We start from the raw sequence: 15,860 nt of genomic DNA, 5'->3' as shown, positions 1-15,860 counted from the left end.
CAAATAAATTCGCTAACCACCCACAGATAACCTCGCATAACTATGGAACACAGTGGAACCCAGCAGGAGCTGAGATAATGCGCATGAGACATGGTCAGAAAAAAAAGGGGGAAAATCGCGGCGCCACCAAGCGACCTCCAGCAATTTCCCCCATCACCAACACACCAAACACAAGCTAAGATAAGATGCAATCACCGATAGCCACGGAACGATTACTCGCGACAACAGATCATCTTATCAGACCGGATCAAAACCTAAGCGGTCGTCAACAGCCATGGATCCACCCTCGTTTAATCCAGAGCGTGGACCCGATCAAGGGCCGTCAGCTTCGAGTCTGTCAACCTGTGAAGAAGGGTGAATTGTTGCTGGTTGACCTGCCCTATGCACTTATTCCCGTCGTGGATCATCCGGAGCAAAGTGACGATGTTCGCTGTAGCAATCCTGCTTGTCATAGACGTGTTGCTCGGACCGTAGAGCGCGTATCTTGTCCGAACCGATGCTCGGCCGAGGTGGTCTGGTGCAATTCATCGTGTCGGGATGCCGACAACCTCCGCCATGAGTTCGAATGTACCTGGTTAAAGAAATATGCCACCTCCATACGCTCCAAATGGGGCGAGTATGATTTCGGTATGCTGTGGTTAATCGTGCGCATCCTTGCCAGTCGGCATGTGGAATTCCGGAATACGCCCTCAAGCGACAAAACTAGCGGCAGCAAAACTGGCTCAGATTCAAAACTCAGTTCTTTCGAAACAGGTTGGAACGCTATCCGCTCATTCTGCGGGTCCCAAGATTCCTGGACTCACTCCCAAGTGCGACATTGGACCATGCTAGTCAAGAAATACTTGAGAAACAGCCAATCCCTACCACATGGATTAACGTCCAGCGAAGTGCTGGTTTTAATATGTCAAGAAGAAGCCAACTCATTTGGCTTATACCCTAGGGAGACCGGGGCCTTTCCACTCCCGGAGCTTGCAGTCGATCGCGGAGAGCAGTTCGCGGCCGGAGTATACCCGACAGCAGCTCTAGCGAATCACTCTTGCTCGCCGAATGTCTGATTTATTATCTTCCACTCCCTAAGTTTACTTGTGAGCTAATATTTATGCAGATAATACATAAACCGGATGATCAAAGTCGGATGGTCTTTGTCGCTTCAAAGGATATAGCCACCGGCGAGGAGTGCTGTATATCGTACTTCGATCTGTCAAAGAAGGTCGAACTTAAGGATCGACGGGACCATTTGCAAGGGTCATTTCGCTTTGTTTGCAAGTGTGATAGATGTGTCTCGGAGGAACCTCCTGAGGAAGAGTCCCCCGAGGAGGAGTTGCAGTGGGATGAATTCCCATCCATGGACGCTTTTTAAGCGTGAAGTATGTACATATATGATGTTTATGATATCTGAATGCATATAGCCAAAATGCTCAAAATAGCCGTCGCTATTGGCGCATCACAAAAATACCCTAAGTTATTAGGTTATAATCCCTAATGTTTTACTCATTGGTTCAGGTCCTAAAGAGGGAAACACTTCACCAAACGAAAATACCCCAAACTTGCATCAAATTAAGGAAATAACATACGTCGAACTAGACTCCTCTCGCCACTACGCCGTCAACAATCTTAACCACCTCCGCAGTCATACTCAAATGAACACCATGACCAGCCTCCAACTCCACCGTCTGAAAAACCCCACCCTCAGCCCTAGCCTTCTCAACCATAACCCTCTGAAACTCCAACGACACAGCAAGATCATTAGTCGTATGAATATAGGTCGACGGAATCTCCCTCCAAGCACACCTCTCCAAAGGCTGAAACATGGCATCCCCATTCCACCTCGTCAACGACGAAACCAGCTCCTCAGCATCCGCATCATCCACCCCAGGCCCAGCCATGAGCTTTTTCAACTCTTCCTTCGGAAACATACCCAGAATATCAGATGCATTAGCAATCTGATCCGCGGTACCAAATTCCCTGGCTATATCTAATATACAGGCCCCTTCTGTGAAAAGAGAAGCGCACATGTAGATCAGATGGCTGATTCCGCCGACCAGTCCTTGATTCTTACGTTCGTTTCGACCAAGATTGTGGAGGGCGTTAGTTCCGACTTGGCCGCCGTAGGAGTGCATAATTACTACTATTGTGCGACCGGCGGAGGCGAGGCTTTCGACGTAGCTGCGGATTAGGTCTGTGTCGGTTGTTAGATCTGCGTTGGGTGGGTTTGCGCCGTTCATGCTGGGGAGGCGAGGGACGTGGACTTCGTAGCCCTCTTTTTTGAGGGCATTGGCGAGTTTGGTGTAGGACTTTGGGGTGTGCCATGCTCCGGAGATTACGAGAACTGTTGGCTTGGGGGTGTCCATTTTTTGTAGCTGGAATATTGTTGGTGTTGGGAGAGGTAATGAAAATGTTGACGACGGTAGTTTATCTTGTCAGGCTGGGAAAGTCAAGTATATATAGTCATGTACAACTGTAAAGAAAATTAGCCTCGACCTGGGGATTTGAGGATTTAATCAATTACTGTAAAGAGGTGAAGAATACGAGTTCCTTAATGAAAGGTAAGATTCTTGAATTGCTATTGAAAAACTAAACAAAGGAAGGCTTTTATACTGGACTACGACCACGTGGTTGCAAAAAAAGGGCCTCTAGGCACCTACAATTACTCCGGAGTACATCTCCCACTAAACGTAGTAGCCAATGAGCTTATGTAGACTGTACATGGTAGGATTGAATTCAGCCTGTCGGATACGCAAATTAATAGCCCCCACACAGTAGTGCTTATGTCCAGGTGGGTAGTACGATGAACGATGAAATCAATGATTGTTTCTTTGCCTGATATACGCTTATAGACATAGGATTCATTAGGCAGCTAGTTATCTTGATATATTCATCACCGTTGTGGGTGGCGATTGATATCGAGTACAGAACCTAAAAGAGTCTTGAACCAATGCGAGATAGAGAATAGTAGCAAGGCACTCGCCGCCTACTTTAACCTCCTCGACCAGAATCTCGCCAATTTTCAAAGTTCTTCCCAGTCCTCCTTTCCCTCCTTCTTTCTTCCTCTCTGTTTTAATTACTTAGATACTGGGAATACCATACATTGTACTATGAGGTCCCTGGGGTGGGGGGAGGGGTTTGCTATCACGTGAACAGGGCAATGCGGAGCATTTTGCTCTGAAGCACGCATTTCCGTAGGGTATCTCAGGAGGTAGCTGACATTTGGCGTAGAGCGCGGAAAAGTCCGGTGTAAGTACGGACCTCGAAACGCTAAGGTAACCAATGAGAATCTTACTCGTTCGGTCATGACCCACAACCAACACATTGTTCCCATCGGGTAAGGCGTAAACCTGCAGCATGATCGATGACCTTGGTGAGGCGCAATGGATGTGGTTGCTTAAAGACGATGTACGATGATTGGGCAGGATATGGTGCACAGTCCATTATACGATCATAGCCCACATAGGATATACGTGGAGAAGAGAATTTTCGTCGCATGGCAGATGGAGTTGCATAAAGACGATGTACGATGATTGGGCAGGATATGGTGCACAGTCCATTATACGATCATAGCCCACATAGGATATACGTGGAGAAGAGAATTTTCGTCGCATGGCAGATGGAGTTGCATAAAGACAATGTACGATGGTTAGGCAGACCCATCATCACTTTTGTCCCACACACTTTCCTATTACACACCGCCGAGCAACGTGAACATGAAGCAATCTTCTCTCTGGACTCAGAAAAATAACGATAATTAGATATAATATCCATTTATCCTCTGGTCATCGCTGTTTCGACTCCCTTACCTTCTTTCTTTGTCCTCTAGGTCTTGCGTGTCTGCCGGGCCTTCTCATAACCCTCCATCGTTTCTTTCTTTCCTTCTTTGTTTCGTATTCTCCTGCGGACAAATCTCTCCACCATGGCCTGGTTTCCCGCAGCTACTGACTGGAATGACTTCTACCTTCCACCGGGGATACAACAAGAGCTCGAAGATCTCGAAACTATCTTCCGTAACGTACCGCAACCACCGAATCAAAATCATCCTTTATCGAGTAACTCGCAATCCGATGCCCCAATGGTGGATGCCACAACCTTGGATCCACATAGTTTAATTGCCCCACCGACCAATCACAACACAGGGTATGATAACCAACTCGTGATGAACTTGGACAGCCCATTCTTCTCCAACACGTACCAGCCACAAGGTATGACACCGGTTTTCCCAACTGAGCAGCCGTTGGAAGAATCTGTGAAACCCAAACCTTCACTCAAGGCTCAGAATCCCCGATCCCAGCGGAAGTCTCCCCAGTCACAGTAAGTCATTTGGCACACATATATAAGGTAAATTCGTGGATATTCTAATGATATCCTTGACCCAGGAGTAACAGTACCCCCCCTCTTCGCTGTGGCTGGAAAGACTGCAAGTACGAAGGCACATTCGGACGGAAGGCCGAGTTGATGCGACATATCGACGTCCTGCACGTGTCTCCACGTTCATACGACTGCCCGGTCCGGGGATGCAGGAAGGTGTGTAACCGACAGGATAATCTGTTGGAGCATATTCGCCGCGCACATTAGATCTGGAGGCAATGTTATGGCGCGAATTGCTTCATTTTGTTATGACAGCTGCACGCATGATCAGTTTCAGCATTTCGGGATCTAAGTGATTTTGTTTGTACCAATGGTGATCATTTACTCAGCGAACACACTCTTCTATATTGAAATCTATTTATTTGATTGCTAACTTAACGAGAAATACCCCCGTCTCTCATCCTAACAAAAGTCAAATCAATTATCGGGAATTTTGTGTTCCTCTGCATCAACACCCGCATTCCAGCGGTATTTCGCAGCCGGGTGGTCATCTGGTGGCCCGCTTTGCCCCGGCTTCCCGTAGAGGTTCTCCCGATATGTGCCGTGGTTGACAGCATAGTCGTCCCAGAATAGACCACGACGGCGAAGTTCCGGAATCAGAAGCTCGATGATATCCTTGAACGAACCGGGCTTTACGGCGTATGCCTTCTCGCAATCAGTAGGATGTACTTTGCACGCTTACGTTGCAACCGGGACATGCTCAGAACTTACAAGGTTGAACCCATCCACATCGGCTTCCCGCACCCATCGCTCCATCTCGTCGGCTACTTGTTCGGAGGTCCCAACCGGGGTTGCCCCTAAGCCGCCCACGGTAATATGTTGTCCAACGGTGGACTTAGTCCACTTATCGACGCCAGGCGTGGCCTTTGACCATCCCTCGACAGCAGAACTGCAAACACAATTAGACATACAATCCTCGGAAGGCATATATGATCGTATACATACCGAATAGCATTACTCTCCACATGCCTTAGCTCCTCATCATCGCCATACGTATCCAAATTAATCCCTGTCCACCCCCCAAACAGCGCCAAAGCCCCATCTATCGACCCTAGACTGCGATAATACTTGAATTTCTCCTGCGCCTCCTCCTCAGTACGACCCAAGACTGGACAAATAAGAGCCAAAAACTTGATACTCTGCGGATCGCGCCCGAACTGCGTCTTCGCTAGCTCGCGGATTTCGGCCACATTCTTCGCCACAACCACGGGACTATGTCCCGCGACAAAGATGGCTTCGGCGTGTTGGGCTGCGAAGGCCTTTCCTGATTTGGAGGTGCCGGCTTGTAGAATAACGGGTGTTCGCTGTGGACTGGGTTGGCAGATGTGTGGGCCTGGGACGCTGAAGTATTTTCCGACGTGGTTGATTTCTCGGACTCGGGATGGGTCGGTGTAGATTCCGCGTTCGCGGTCGAGGACTACGGCGTCGGATCGCCAGGATGACTCCCAGAGTTTGTATGTTACTTTGATGTATTCTTCGGCGATTGCGTAGCGGTCGTCGTGCTATTTTAGTTAGATTGAACTTATGATATTTGGGTAGGATATGGATGTGTTTACCTGTGGCTGTTGAGTGTGACCGAGGTTTCGGGCAGCAGAGTCGAGATATCCGGTGACGATCTATACGATACTGTGCGTCAGACATTTCCCAAGTCAATCTGTAAAGTCAAACTCACATTCCAGCCAATACTGCAAAATAGAAATAGATTAGTCACATTCAGAATCAAGAACCCTGACTAACTTACCGCCCCTTAGTCAAATGATCAATAGTCGAAAGCCGTCTAGCCAAATGATACGGCTGCTCATAAGTCGTCGTGACCGTCACTCCGAACCCGATATTCTTAGTGGCAGCCGCCATTGCAGGCACCACAGCCAAAGGCTCATTGACCGGCCACTGGGCTCCCGAAATAATCGCCGGCTCAAGGTTCCTAGGACCTTTGTATACATCATAGCCTCCTATGTAATTATCAGAATCTCATCCTCGCTTGATATTCACGGTAAACTTACCTAGTACATCTGCGATGAAGATGCCGTGGAATTTAGCCGACTCGAGGAGTTTTGCTAGTTCAATCCAGTGGTCGATATCGTTGAACCGATGGGATTCGTCCTCGGGGTGTCGCCATAAGCCTGGCGATTGGTGGCCGCTGCCTATATTGGTGATTAGCGAGACTTATGGTATCAATTGGCCATGTAGATGTTCGGCCGTACACATTTCAACGAAGGCATTGAGGATAAGTGACTTGCGCGGGCCATTTGGTGGCGATGGGTCATTAGTCACAGTCATGGTTAGGAAATAGCAGGGTATTTGGACTTCGTTGGTAGACCGAAATGAAAAACAAGAAGTTCAATTCTAGCAGAGGTGAGAGCACTACAGAGTATATCAATGAGATTCCAGTCGCCAGTGTCTACGGGAAACAACTGAACAAGGAGAAATTAAAGCCTATATGACGAAGTGCCCCTCTATCAGTATTAATATTAGCCAGCACCATTACCCGAATTCCCCTCATTCTCAGCCTTGACAGGGATCGAGGGGTGGTGTCCTTGTCCTATATAGCATCAAAGTGGGTCGCGATGACACCATGCGGGATCTGTGAGGTCGGCCATACAAATTAGCGATCACATCTTTTTTAACTCAGGGCACTATGTCCGTGTCAATTTCCATTTCTTGTAAGAGTTGGGTTGTTACCACGAAGGGAAGATCCAAAAATCAGTCACCGGGATTTTCTCTACCAAGAAGATCTGCCGCTGCTCGTCACCAAACACCAGCATCACGCAATCCATCCCGACCATTTCCCGGGTCAAAAGCCTAGATAAAAAACAAAAAAAGAGAGAGAGAGAGCACCACACGAAAGTCTTACTAGTAAATACTTACTACACCGCCCGTAAAATTGTCTCAATCATCCGGATTGGACATCATCTAAGATGTGGCAGCTAGTCTGATGAACGATTCCCTGCGATGGATGGCCATATCATCAGTAGGGTTCTAAACCAGGTTATGTGCAATTAGAATTATTTTAAGTTTTCCATGCTACCAGACCGTCGGTTTCTTGGACCATATATTGGATTATCCACCCCATCCAGCAGCCCATCTGATAAATGAATCGGCCAATCCCAGCACGTAGAAACCAAATCACCTCATCCAGTAGCCAGGTCATATCATTAACCCTCTCATAGTCCCTGATATCTGCAAGGGCGCCGATCACCCACCAGTTTGGGGTTTTGGTGAACACGTCTATTCGTGGGAATTGTAGCCGTCCAGAGATCCGTAAAAGCTTTGGAAATACTTATTCTGCACAGACCCCATTGCATTGGACTTCTTATATACTAGCGGAAGCGTACCACTCTCGCCTTTATACGATATCAACTTTTTATCGGATAGAAAAACAGAGTCGTCTCTACACTACATTGCGAGGTCCATCCAGCAGTGACCATGACAGAGCTGACAGCCAGAGGTGGCAATGACTCTGTCCAACCACCATTGTCGCAGGCGGTTGGATATGTAATCGTAGTGGTCATTGGCCTGATCATCGCTTTTGGTATGCTCATTCTATACCCTTTGCAATTGCGCATATACTTGGGTCGCTAACTTCGTCTTAGTGATGATGCTTATCACAAAGGTTCTCAAGAAGACAACGGGAGAGGACAATAAGAAGACGGAAATGTAGGGTCTCAGTTGCCATGTTCCGTTAATATCGCTAATTACCCTCAGGTTCATGACGGCAAATCGAACTGTTCGAACGGGCTTAACAGCATCAGCCGTGATATCCGTACGTCTTCCCTACTCGACGTCGAATAATACACTCTGACTAAAACAAACAGTCATGGCTTTGGACAACAGCCATGCTGGGCTCGTCATTTGTCGGATATGACTATGGCGTAGCGGGCCCATTCTGGTTTGCTGCCGGATGCAGTCCAATGATTGTATTTTTTGCCCTCATCGGAATATCCTGCAAGCGCAAGATTCCAGAGGCACACACTTCACTTGAAGTGGTTAGAATCCGATATGGTGTGATTTATTCTACCACTGTTTCCTCTGCAATGCTGACTCTCCAAGGTCGGACTGCACATATTGTCTTCATGACACTCTGCTTGGTTAACAATATCTTCGCTTGTGCTAACATGCTTCTCGGAGCGGCTGCTGTCATATCTGCTGTGTCAGTGATGTCCCTACTACAGTGTCTCCTAGTCTAACACTAACAACTGAAAAGAACAGGTATGCACATTATCGCTGCCACATTTCTCCTACCAGTTGGTGTGACCGTCTATACCTTTGTTGGTGGAATTAAGGCGACGTGAGTAAAGAGTTAATCCCCTCAGACAATGCATGCTTATATGGAGTCGCAGATTCCTCACTGACTACTTCCACACCGCGATCATCCTTATCATTGCGTGCTACTTCTCTATCAAAGCATTCACAATTGACGAAGTCGGTTCCATCGGCAAGTTATACGACCTGGTTCAAGCTGCCGCGCAAAGACATCCAGTTTCAGGAAACCATGATGGGACATACTTGACCATGACATCTAAAGGGGTAGGTCGGTCGCATGTCGCAACACCAGCGACGCTGACATTAGCTCTAGGCGATGCTCTTTGGGATCCTGCACATTTGCTCGAACTTTGGTCTGGTAATTGTAGGTGCAATCACACATGTCTGCTCTGGGTCGTTCTAACTCTGCCAGATGGATACAAGCTATTTCATCAAAGCATTTTCCGCCGCTCCGTCCTCGGTAGTTCCGGGCTACACAATCGGAGGCATTGCATATTTCGCCATCCCATGGGCCCTAGGAACCATCATGAGCTCCGTAGCCATCGGACTAGAAAACCAACCATCCTTCCCCACATATCCCAGAGTAGGTACTTCTAAACTGTAACATACTACCCAGTCCTACTGATCACATGCAGAGAATGACCACAAGCGAAGTCAGCGGAGGGCTCGTCCTACCATATGCCGCAATGACAATCGCAGGCAAAGGCGGAGCAGCTGCGATTCTCCTAATTACATTCATGGCCGTCACATCAACACTTTCAGCACAGGTAATTGCAGTCAGCTCCATTCTCAGTTTCGATGTATATCGCGAATATTTCAATCGAAATGCATCCGATCGCGACATAATCCGGTCAAGTCACTTTGGTGTGATCTTTTTCGCTGCGTTCTCCGCCGGATTCAGTACTATGCTCCATTATGTGGGGATTGACCTTGGGTGGACTTTATATATGCTCGGTTAGTTTCAAGAATACACCGTCCACACTACCTTGCCATGGTAAGTAGCACATATGCTGATCGACAAAGGCGTCGTAACATGCCCCGGTATCTTCCCAATGGCATTCACCATCCTCTGGCGCCGCCAAAGCACCGCAGCTGCTATTCTCTCCCCCGTCCTAGGTATGGCAACCGGAATCGGTGTCTGGCTCGGAACAGCCCAGCATTTCTACGGCTCTGTTTCTGTTTCCGCGACGGGTCAGATATTACCATGTGTGTACGGAACCGTCGCATCTGCATTCTCGCCCATTCTATACTCCGTCGTTATCACGCTAGTCCGTCCACAGAACTACGACTGGAATGACTTCAAGAAGGAGAAACTTGCCCTAGAACGACTAGAGAGTGATCTAACAACCGTGCACAGCCATGGGAAAGCCAACCGACAGGAGAACGGATTGGAAGAAGGTGCCCGACATATCTCTGCTTTTGATCCCCAGGAACTGAAACGATGGGGTCGTATTGCGGCATTTTGGTCTATTGCGACGTTCCTTGGTCATTGGGTGATTTGGCCGTTGCCGATGTATGGGTCGAAGTATGTTTTTGGGAAAGGGGTATGTATCTATTTCTTCTGGAAATTCGATATTTGTTGAGAAGCTGACTTTGTAGTTCTTTTCGGCGTGGGTTGTTGTCGCTATTATATGGCTTTGGGTGACTATGCTTGTGGCTATTTTTTATCCTATTTTTGATGGGGGTATTCAGCAGATTACACAGGTTTATCGAGGGTTGTGTGTGGGTAACGTGAGGAAGGAAGCTGTCGGAAATGAGAGCTCGTCGTCTCCTTCGATAAGTGATACGGGTGAGGAGGTGAAGCGAGATGACCGGACCTAGTGTTCATTCTGGATGGCATTCATCTCCCATTTATCTGCCGGTTTGGTTCGGGCTGGAAGTATATCGTTACATGTTATATGAAGCTGTTCAGACCAATATCGCCTCCCCCTAATACCCTAATCTACTCTGTTCCAAAAACCATGATATACACCACTCTACCTCTCTACACCACAAACCGGCAACAATCACCCCCCTACACCATGACCATCCCTCATATCTCCCCTAACCCTGACCAACCTCGCAACCTCCCTCGCTGTATCAGTCCCCAACCTCCCCAACCCCTCTATAACGCCCTCCCTTTCCCCCGTTTCCTCTCCTGACTCATCTTAACCTTCCCCTCAATCCTCTCAACCTCTACACTCAACCCGACAATATTCCTCTTCAAAACCCTCAAGTACCCCTCCGGCGCCTCATCCACTCTCCAAGGCTCCTCCCTCCCCTCCTCCCCCGTAAACCCCATAATATCCCTCTCACAGTGATCTGACAAATCCCGTAACTGCTTATCCAGAAACTCCCCCGTCTCCTTCACCTCAGGGTCAAAATACACAGTCGCGGTACCATAAACCTGCACCGTGCTATAATTCCAAGTAGGCGCTACTTTTCCCGTGATTGGTTTCGTCTCTGTGTAGAATTTCGGGGTCACGTAGTGGTGATGCGGGGATGTGAAGAGGATCATGACTTCTTGTGATAATTGGGAGCCGGAGGTTGAGTTGGAGTCTTTGAGGGAGTCAATTATGGCTTTGGATTGTGGGTTTTGGCGGGCGATGTGTCCGCGGAGTCTTGCTTTGGGGGATCCATGGGTTTGGTTCGGGGGGTCGAGGATCCAGGGGATGTGGGTGGATTGGAGGAGGGGGTAAAGGGTTGAGGGGATTGCAGTTGTGAGGATGCCGAGTGGGTTGGCGTGGATGAATGAGTAGAGTGCTTCTTTGTTATCTTCGGCGTATACGGGTTGGTTGTACATTTTGGAGGTCTTTGGGGGATTTGTAGACCTTTGTGAATTGGTTGTCTTGACTCTTCTCCAGTGTTACTATTGATGCGCCGTGGTTGATAGTCGATAAGATGATCCGATAAGATAGGCTAATTCATTGCCTCGGTTATGGCGCTTCGATGTCCGATTGGGTCGACCTGGAGGGATAAAACAATGTGGCACGCCCATTTTATGGCTGGTCTAAGAGGAGGTGCTATTATTTTAGTCCTAGTAGTATACTTGGAATGTGGTAGTATACCATCGTATGGTTCATCGCATCTACCAGCACATGATGGAAGGCCAAATCAGTCTGCCTTCTCGTTACAAGTATCTTGTGTGTCAATCAGAACCATGTCATTTTGGAGGGTGGATAGTACCATTTCCGAGAGTTCGATGGATGGAGAACGCCAGCATAGGTTCTTGTTGTTTTGCTTTACTTTTGATCATGGCCTCAATTGATAACGGTCTTACACCTGGTGACCTGGTGACAAGTGACTAATTTCCATTAAGACTTTTGTGATATATATATGATGTTGTCCAGTATGGCAGTCATCTAGTTGTGTAAGTAAAATATGTAGAGGTAAAAGCTAACATTCATACGAGTCATTTTACTTAGTTGGGGATTCGTGAAATGAATGTTTAGGAGCGCACCTTTCCATTCTATATTAGGATATTTACAAAATATCGTACATATAGTAAAAGATTGAGACTAACCTACTCGCACAACTCAGTTCGTCCGTTGCCTAGCTTGATGGCACAGGGTATGGTGGCACCATATCAATCAACTTCCAGTACATCTTGGCCGCCCGCCGTGGGTGAGGATGTCCTGGAAGCTATAAGAAGGGGATGATATTGGAAAAAGACACTTGCGGCTGATAGCCTCTCAGCGTGAAGTGGATTAATGAGCTTTTCGCGATTCGACTGAGCGATCATCACAGCTGCCGAAGCCCCCCGTGGAACTTCCTGCATATTTTGCGAACTTGCCTTCTGAGCGGGTGCTGTTGTGGGTGTACAGCTTAGAGATGAAGTATACTTATCCTTCCAGTTGCGAAAAGCATAAGAGAAGGTTCTGGTATGCGGGTGGCTAGGCCCTAATACTTTGCTGCATAACTTTGAACACTTTTCCATCAGAGACAAGGCATCCTGAGACTTCCCTTGGGACTCCCAGGTGTAGGCTAGGTTTGCCATGCTGGCTAAAGTGTCAGGATGCTCAGCCCCAAGCACAGTCTTTAATGTCCCCGTTACTTGAACTGCCAGGCTCTCCGCTTCCTCCCAACGTCCCTGATCCCAGTAAAAAAATGCTAGGTTATTCATACTCGTCAGTGTGAAAGGATGTTGAGCCCCAAGCACTGTCTTTCTTTCCTCGATCACACGTACAATTAACCTCTCTGCTTCGCTCCATCGTCCCTGATGCCAGTAGGTTGATGCCAGGTTTGCCATACTATTCAGAGTGGATGGATGCTGAGCCCCAAGCACTGTTTTTCTTCTCTCTATGACTTGTATAATTAACCTCTCTGCTTCGCTCCATCGTCCCTGGCTTCGGTAGATTGACGCCAGATTTAACATACTAATCAGAGTTTTAGGGTGTTCAGTCCCCCGTACTATCTTCATTGTCTCCATCACTTGCATGAGTAACTCCTCTGCTTCATACCATCGTCCCTGGTTGCGATAGGTTGATGCCAGTTTCGCTTTGCTGGCGAGAGTGGTGCTGTGTACTAAGCCATCTCTGTCCTGATTAATGCTTATCAGCGTCTTATATAGTGCCTCTGCTTCGTGGTATCTTCCATCACTATTAAGGCAATCTGCAATCTTCCCAACCAAATTGGTGTATTGTCCTTGTTGTACAATAAATTCGTTATCATGCACCAGTGCCAAGCCATGAGGGAGGTACTCTCGCCAAAGTGCTCGATTGAAATAGTGATCGTCTGGGAAAACCTTATCTATACGATCAGCCACTCTTCGAACCCAGTGAGAAAACAGTCCATTCTTTCTGAGCCAGTTGCGAGTTGCGATATGCACAAGTCTGTGCATGCTTATATCCAGATCTTGACTATTGGTGAATGAGTATGCATTCAAGAGTCCCAAAGCATCAAGTCTTTGTTTCCTGGATGTTTGGTGAGGAAGAAGGGAGTGAGGGATATTTCGTGGGTTGATACAGGCCATGAAAGAGAGATAGTCCGCTGCTAATTGGTCTTGATGCTGGATCTGTTTAAACGATATCAACCATGTCGTGATCACGGGGTTCTGGATATCCTTATAGCGCCCTGGATCCCTAAAATCTTCACTAAGGAGTTCCACGGCGTCATATTCCTCCTCTTGCAAAAGTGTCAGGTATGCAGATAGAGTGAGGCGCTTTTTGTTGATATATGCAGACGCCTGTGCGATTGCTAATGGAAGGAATGCCAGCTTTTCTAGGAGGGCAACTGTTGTAATATGGTCCTCAAGCAAGTGTTTCTGCAACAATAAATTCTCCAGGATTTTTGAGGCAGTTTCTTTATCCACATCTGGAACAGAAATAGTAGTGGATCCTGTGAGCTCAACCGCAAGCTCCCCATTGCGGGAAGTGAATAGAATGTGGCCTTGATCACTCTGAGGGAGGAAGTCCTCGAGGGCTGGGGTTGCATTATTGCCTGTGAGCCACATCTCTGAATCATCTGCATTGTCAAAGATGAGAAGCCACTTTCCTGCACGCTCGGAGCTGAGGTATATTCTGATCTGTTCTTTAGCCTCCGCTTGCTTCACGTCATGGAGTCCGAGAGTCTGCGCGATATTCACGAACGTCTGCTCAATCATCCCATGGCTTGTACATGGAACCCAGAAAACTGAGCATTCCCTGTCTCGGTCCCGTATGCGGTATGCTACCTCTAGGGCAACTTGTGTCTTTCCAATCCCTCCCAAGCCGGTGATTGCAATCCTCTTGGGCCCATCTGGCATCGCGAGTAACTCTTCGAGTTGCGCGATTTCATCCTGACGACCAACAAACCTTGAATTCCTTGCCAGCGAGACCACCCAATGGCGCGCCTTATTGTTCTTCAGCGAGTCAACGTCCATAGGGCTAATAGGCACGACAGATAACAGCATTTTCGCATAGGCAGCCGCTGTCAAAGCTGCATAGCCTTGCCAGTCTTTCTGCTTATGCGAGTCACAATAGTCACATATCCCTCGGATCACAAGAGTCGGAAGATCGTCCATGAGGCCTGCAGCTTCCATCTCAAAACATAGTATCCCATGTCGTTGAGCCAGACGATCTCGTGTTTCCGAGTCCTTCATGACCTGATCTCCCGACGCAATTAACCCGTAGTGAATAAGCGGGGCCCTAGTATCCCTCACTTGTCGTTTAACCAATTGCTCCTTGTCACACTTTTCACAGTTATCTCCCTTATCTCCATGATGGTAGGAAGAATGAAAAAGAAAATCCGTGCCTTGTTCTGGGGGCGAAAACTTTTTCTTCATGTTGGGGTTCTGTTCCAATACTTCCGACACTATTTTTGAAATGTCGTCTTTACACCCAGTCATTTGCTTTGCCTCAAGCCGACTTATATGTGTCAAAAGAGCCTGTGGTGGTTTGTTTAATGCACCGGTCGGCTCGAATTGTCCACCTTGAACTGCCTTTCCGTAATCATATTGTATCACCCCATTATACTTTGCTACCGGTTTGCTGACCACCACATCCCCTAATCGAATGTCATTGCTGTTGCTTGGGACGCCGCCCCCAATACCCACCATCAGTCCGAACTGAAGCCGAGGAAAGGTTAAGCGCATGCGAGACACGATGGTTGCGGCGGACACCTTTCCATACACCCCAGCTGGTAGGCACGCAATGACGATGAAATGTCCGTTCAATTCGCCAAGTTCATAGGCATTTGGATCTGTGGAGGCTTTGGACAGGGGAGTGTGAGCCTTGGTCAGCATAGCGCAAGCCGCCGCCATCTCCAGTGGTAAGGCGCATATCCACGCGATCGTGTACTGATCGTGCGTCAATGATACCATGGCGGGTTGAAACTAGGATTGAAACAACAAGTTCACTGTCGTTTGCTCCAGCGAGCCACAAACTGGCAGGAGAATGCAAAAAACCACTTTTCATCAGGCTGGGAAAGGAGGGGTAATAAAAGTAACCACGTGTTCCTGCAAGGCTGCGCACTTCTGCCCTCCGCCACTGTGGCTCATCACTTGCTATACAAGCAGTTAATTGAGGAAAACCATATGATTTGCCTGTAGTCAAATTTCTATATGAACGAGGTATTACTAGATGCCTCAGGGCTCCATATGATATATATCATGTAATTATTTATTGCAAATCTGTGTTGCAAATGGTATCCTAATATAGTTCATCGTGTGGTGAAGCAATATATATCTTGTTGTACAGGTAAGGTTTGGAACTACAGCATTGTAAAGTATATGTTTATTTCTGCACAAGCAAAACATCTACTACTTAGACAAAAGAACCCAC

General features: G+C 47.7%; 6 protein-coding genes across 6 annotated transcripts; 3 read left to right on the top strand and 3 right to left on the bottom strand.

Moving 5' to 3' along the window:
• Positions 1–185: 185 nt before the first annotated feature.
• F9C07_1787 (putative set and mynd domain-containing protein) lies at positions 186–1,360 on the top strand (the record flags this gene model as incomplete). The annotated part of the gene is made up of 2 exons (XM_041290430.2): positions 186–1,049; positions 1,106–1,360. 2 exons carry the CDS (start codon positions 186–188, stop codon positions 1,358–1,360), a joined length of 1,119 nt encoding a protein of 372 aa, XP_041143752.2.
• A 220-nt stretch (positions 1,361–1,580) lies between these two features.
• Positions 1,581–2,351, bottom strand: F9C07_1788 (Alpha/beta hydrolase fold-1; the record flags this gene model as incomplete). The annotated part of the gene is made up of 1 exon (XM_041285052.1): positions 1,581–2,351. One exon carries the CDS (start codon positions 2,349–2,351, stop codon positions 1,581–1,583), a length of 771 nt encoding a protein of 256 aa, XP_041143751.1.
• A 1,132-nt stretch (positions 2,352–3,483) lies between these two features.
• Positions 3,484–4,694, top strand: F9C07_2133281 (uncharacterized protein). The gene is made up of 2 exons (XM_041285059.2): positions 3,484–4,302; positions 4,368–4,694. Exons 1-2 carry the CDS (start codon positions 3,908–3,910, stop codon positions 4,564–4,566), a joined length of 594 nt encoding a protein of 197 aa, XP_041143750.1. The 5' UTR covers positions 3,484–3,907; the 3' UTR covers positions 4,567–4,694.
• On the bottom strand, positions 4,695–6,831 carry F9C07_2278406 (putative xenobiotic compound monooxygenase, DszA family). The gene is made up of 8 exons (XM_041290418.2): positions 6,564–6,831; positions 6,363–6,503; positions 6,101–6,311; positions 6,032–6,044; positions 5,916–5,975; positions 5,305–5,861; positions 5,071–5,248; positions 4,695–5,004 (listed from the first exon to the last, which is right to left on the bottom strand). Exons 1-8 carry the CDS (start codon positions 6,637–6,639, stop codon positions 4,777–4,779), a joined length of 1,464 nt encoding a protein of 487 aa, XP_041143749.1. The 5' UTR covers positions 6,640–6,831; the 3' UTR covers positions 4,695–4,776.
• A 338-nt stretch (positions 6,832–7,169) lies between these two features.
• Positions 7,170–10,443, top strand: F9C07_2278405 (Sodium:solute symporter family-domain-containing protein; the record flags this gene model as incomplete). Its single annotated transcript, XM_071510294.1, has 12 exons — positions 7,170–7,891; positions 7,953–8,016; positions 8,065–8,122; positions 8,175–8,361; positions 8,410–8,509; positions 8,564–8,647; positions 8,700–8,886; positions 8,936–8,986; positions 9,035–9,205; positions 9,258–9,576; positions 9,646–10,166; positions 10,222–10,443. Exons 1-12 carry the CDS (start codon positions 7,786–7,788, stop codon positions 10,441–10,443), a joined length of 2,070 nt encoding a protein of 689 aa, XP_071364107.1. The 5' UTR covers positions 7,170–7,785.
• Positions 10,444–10,726: 283 nt separating this feature from the next.
• Positions 10,727–15,585, bottom strand: F9C07_2278404 (putative kinesin light chain; the record flags this gene model as incomplete). The annotated part of the gene is made up of 2 exons (XM_041285051.2): positions 12,275–15,585; positions 10,727–11,413 (listed from the first exon to the last, which is right to left on the bottom strand). The coding sequence occupies exons 1-2, from the start codon at positions 15,398–15,400 to the stop codon at positions 10,727–10,729; spliced, it is 3,813 nt and encodes a 1,270-aa protein (XP_041143747.2). The 5' UTR covers positions 15,401–15,585.
• Between the last annotated feature and the right edge of the window lie 275 nt (positions 15,586–15,860).

This window comes from Aspergillus flavus, chromosome 2, assembly GCF_009017415.1.
Source record: "Aspergillus flavus chromosome 2, complete sequence".
Taxonomy (NCBI): Eukaryota; Fungi; Ascomycota; class Eurotiomycetes; order Eurotiales; family Aspergillaceae; genus Aspergillus; species Aspergillus flavus.
Note: the sequence above shows the minus strand (reverse complement) of the source record. Positions and strands in the feature narration are given on the sequence as shown.

Bases quoted from the DNA above. Each gene is read 5' to 3' on its own strand.
- F9C07_2133281 (XM_041285059.2), top strand. From the start codon at position 3,908: ATGGCCTGGTTTCCCGCAGCTACTGACTGGAATGACTTCTACCTTCCA. The intron at 4,303-4,367 runs GTAAGTCATTTG...TCCTTGACCCAG, and splicing joins CGGAAGTCTCCCCAGTCACA to GAGTAACAGTACCCCCCCTC.
- F9C07_2278406 (XM_041290418.2), bottom strand. From the start codon at position 6,639: ATGACTGTGACTAATGACCCATCGCCACCAAATGGCCCGCGCAAGTCA. The intron at 6,312-6,362 runs GTAAGTTTACCG...ATAATTACATAG, and splicing joins CTTCATCGCAGATGTACTAG to GAGGCTATGATGTATACAAA. The intron at 5,005-5,070 runs GTAAGTTCTGAG...GATTGCGAGAAG, and splicing joins ATGTGGATGGGTTCAACCTT to GCATACGCCGTAAAGCCCGG.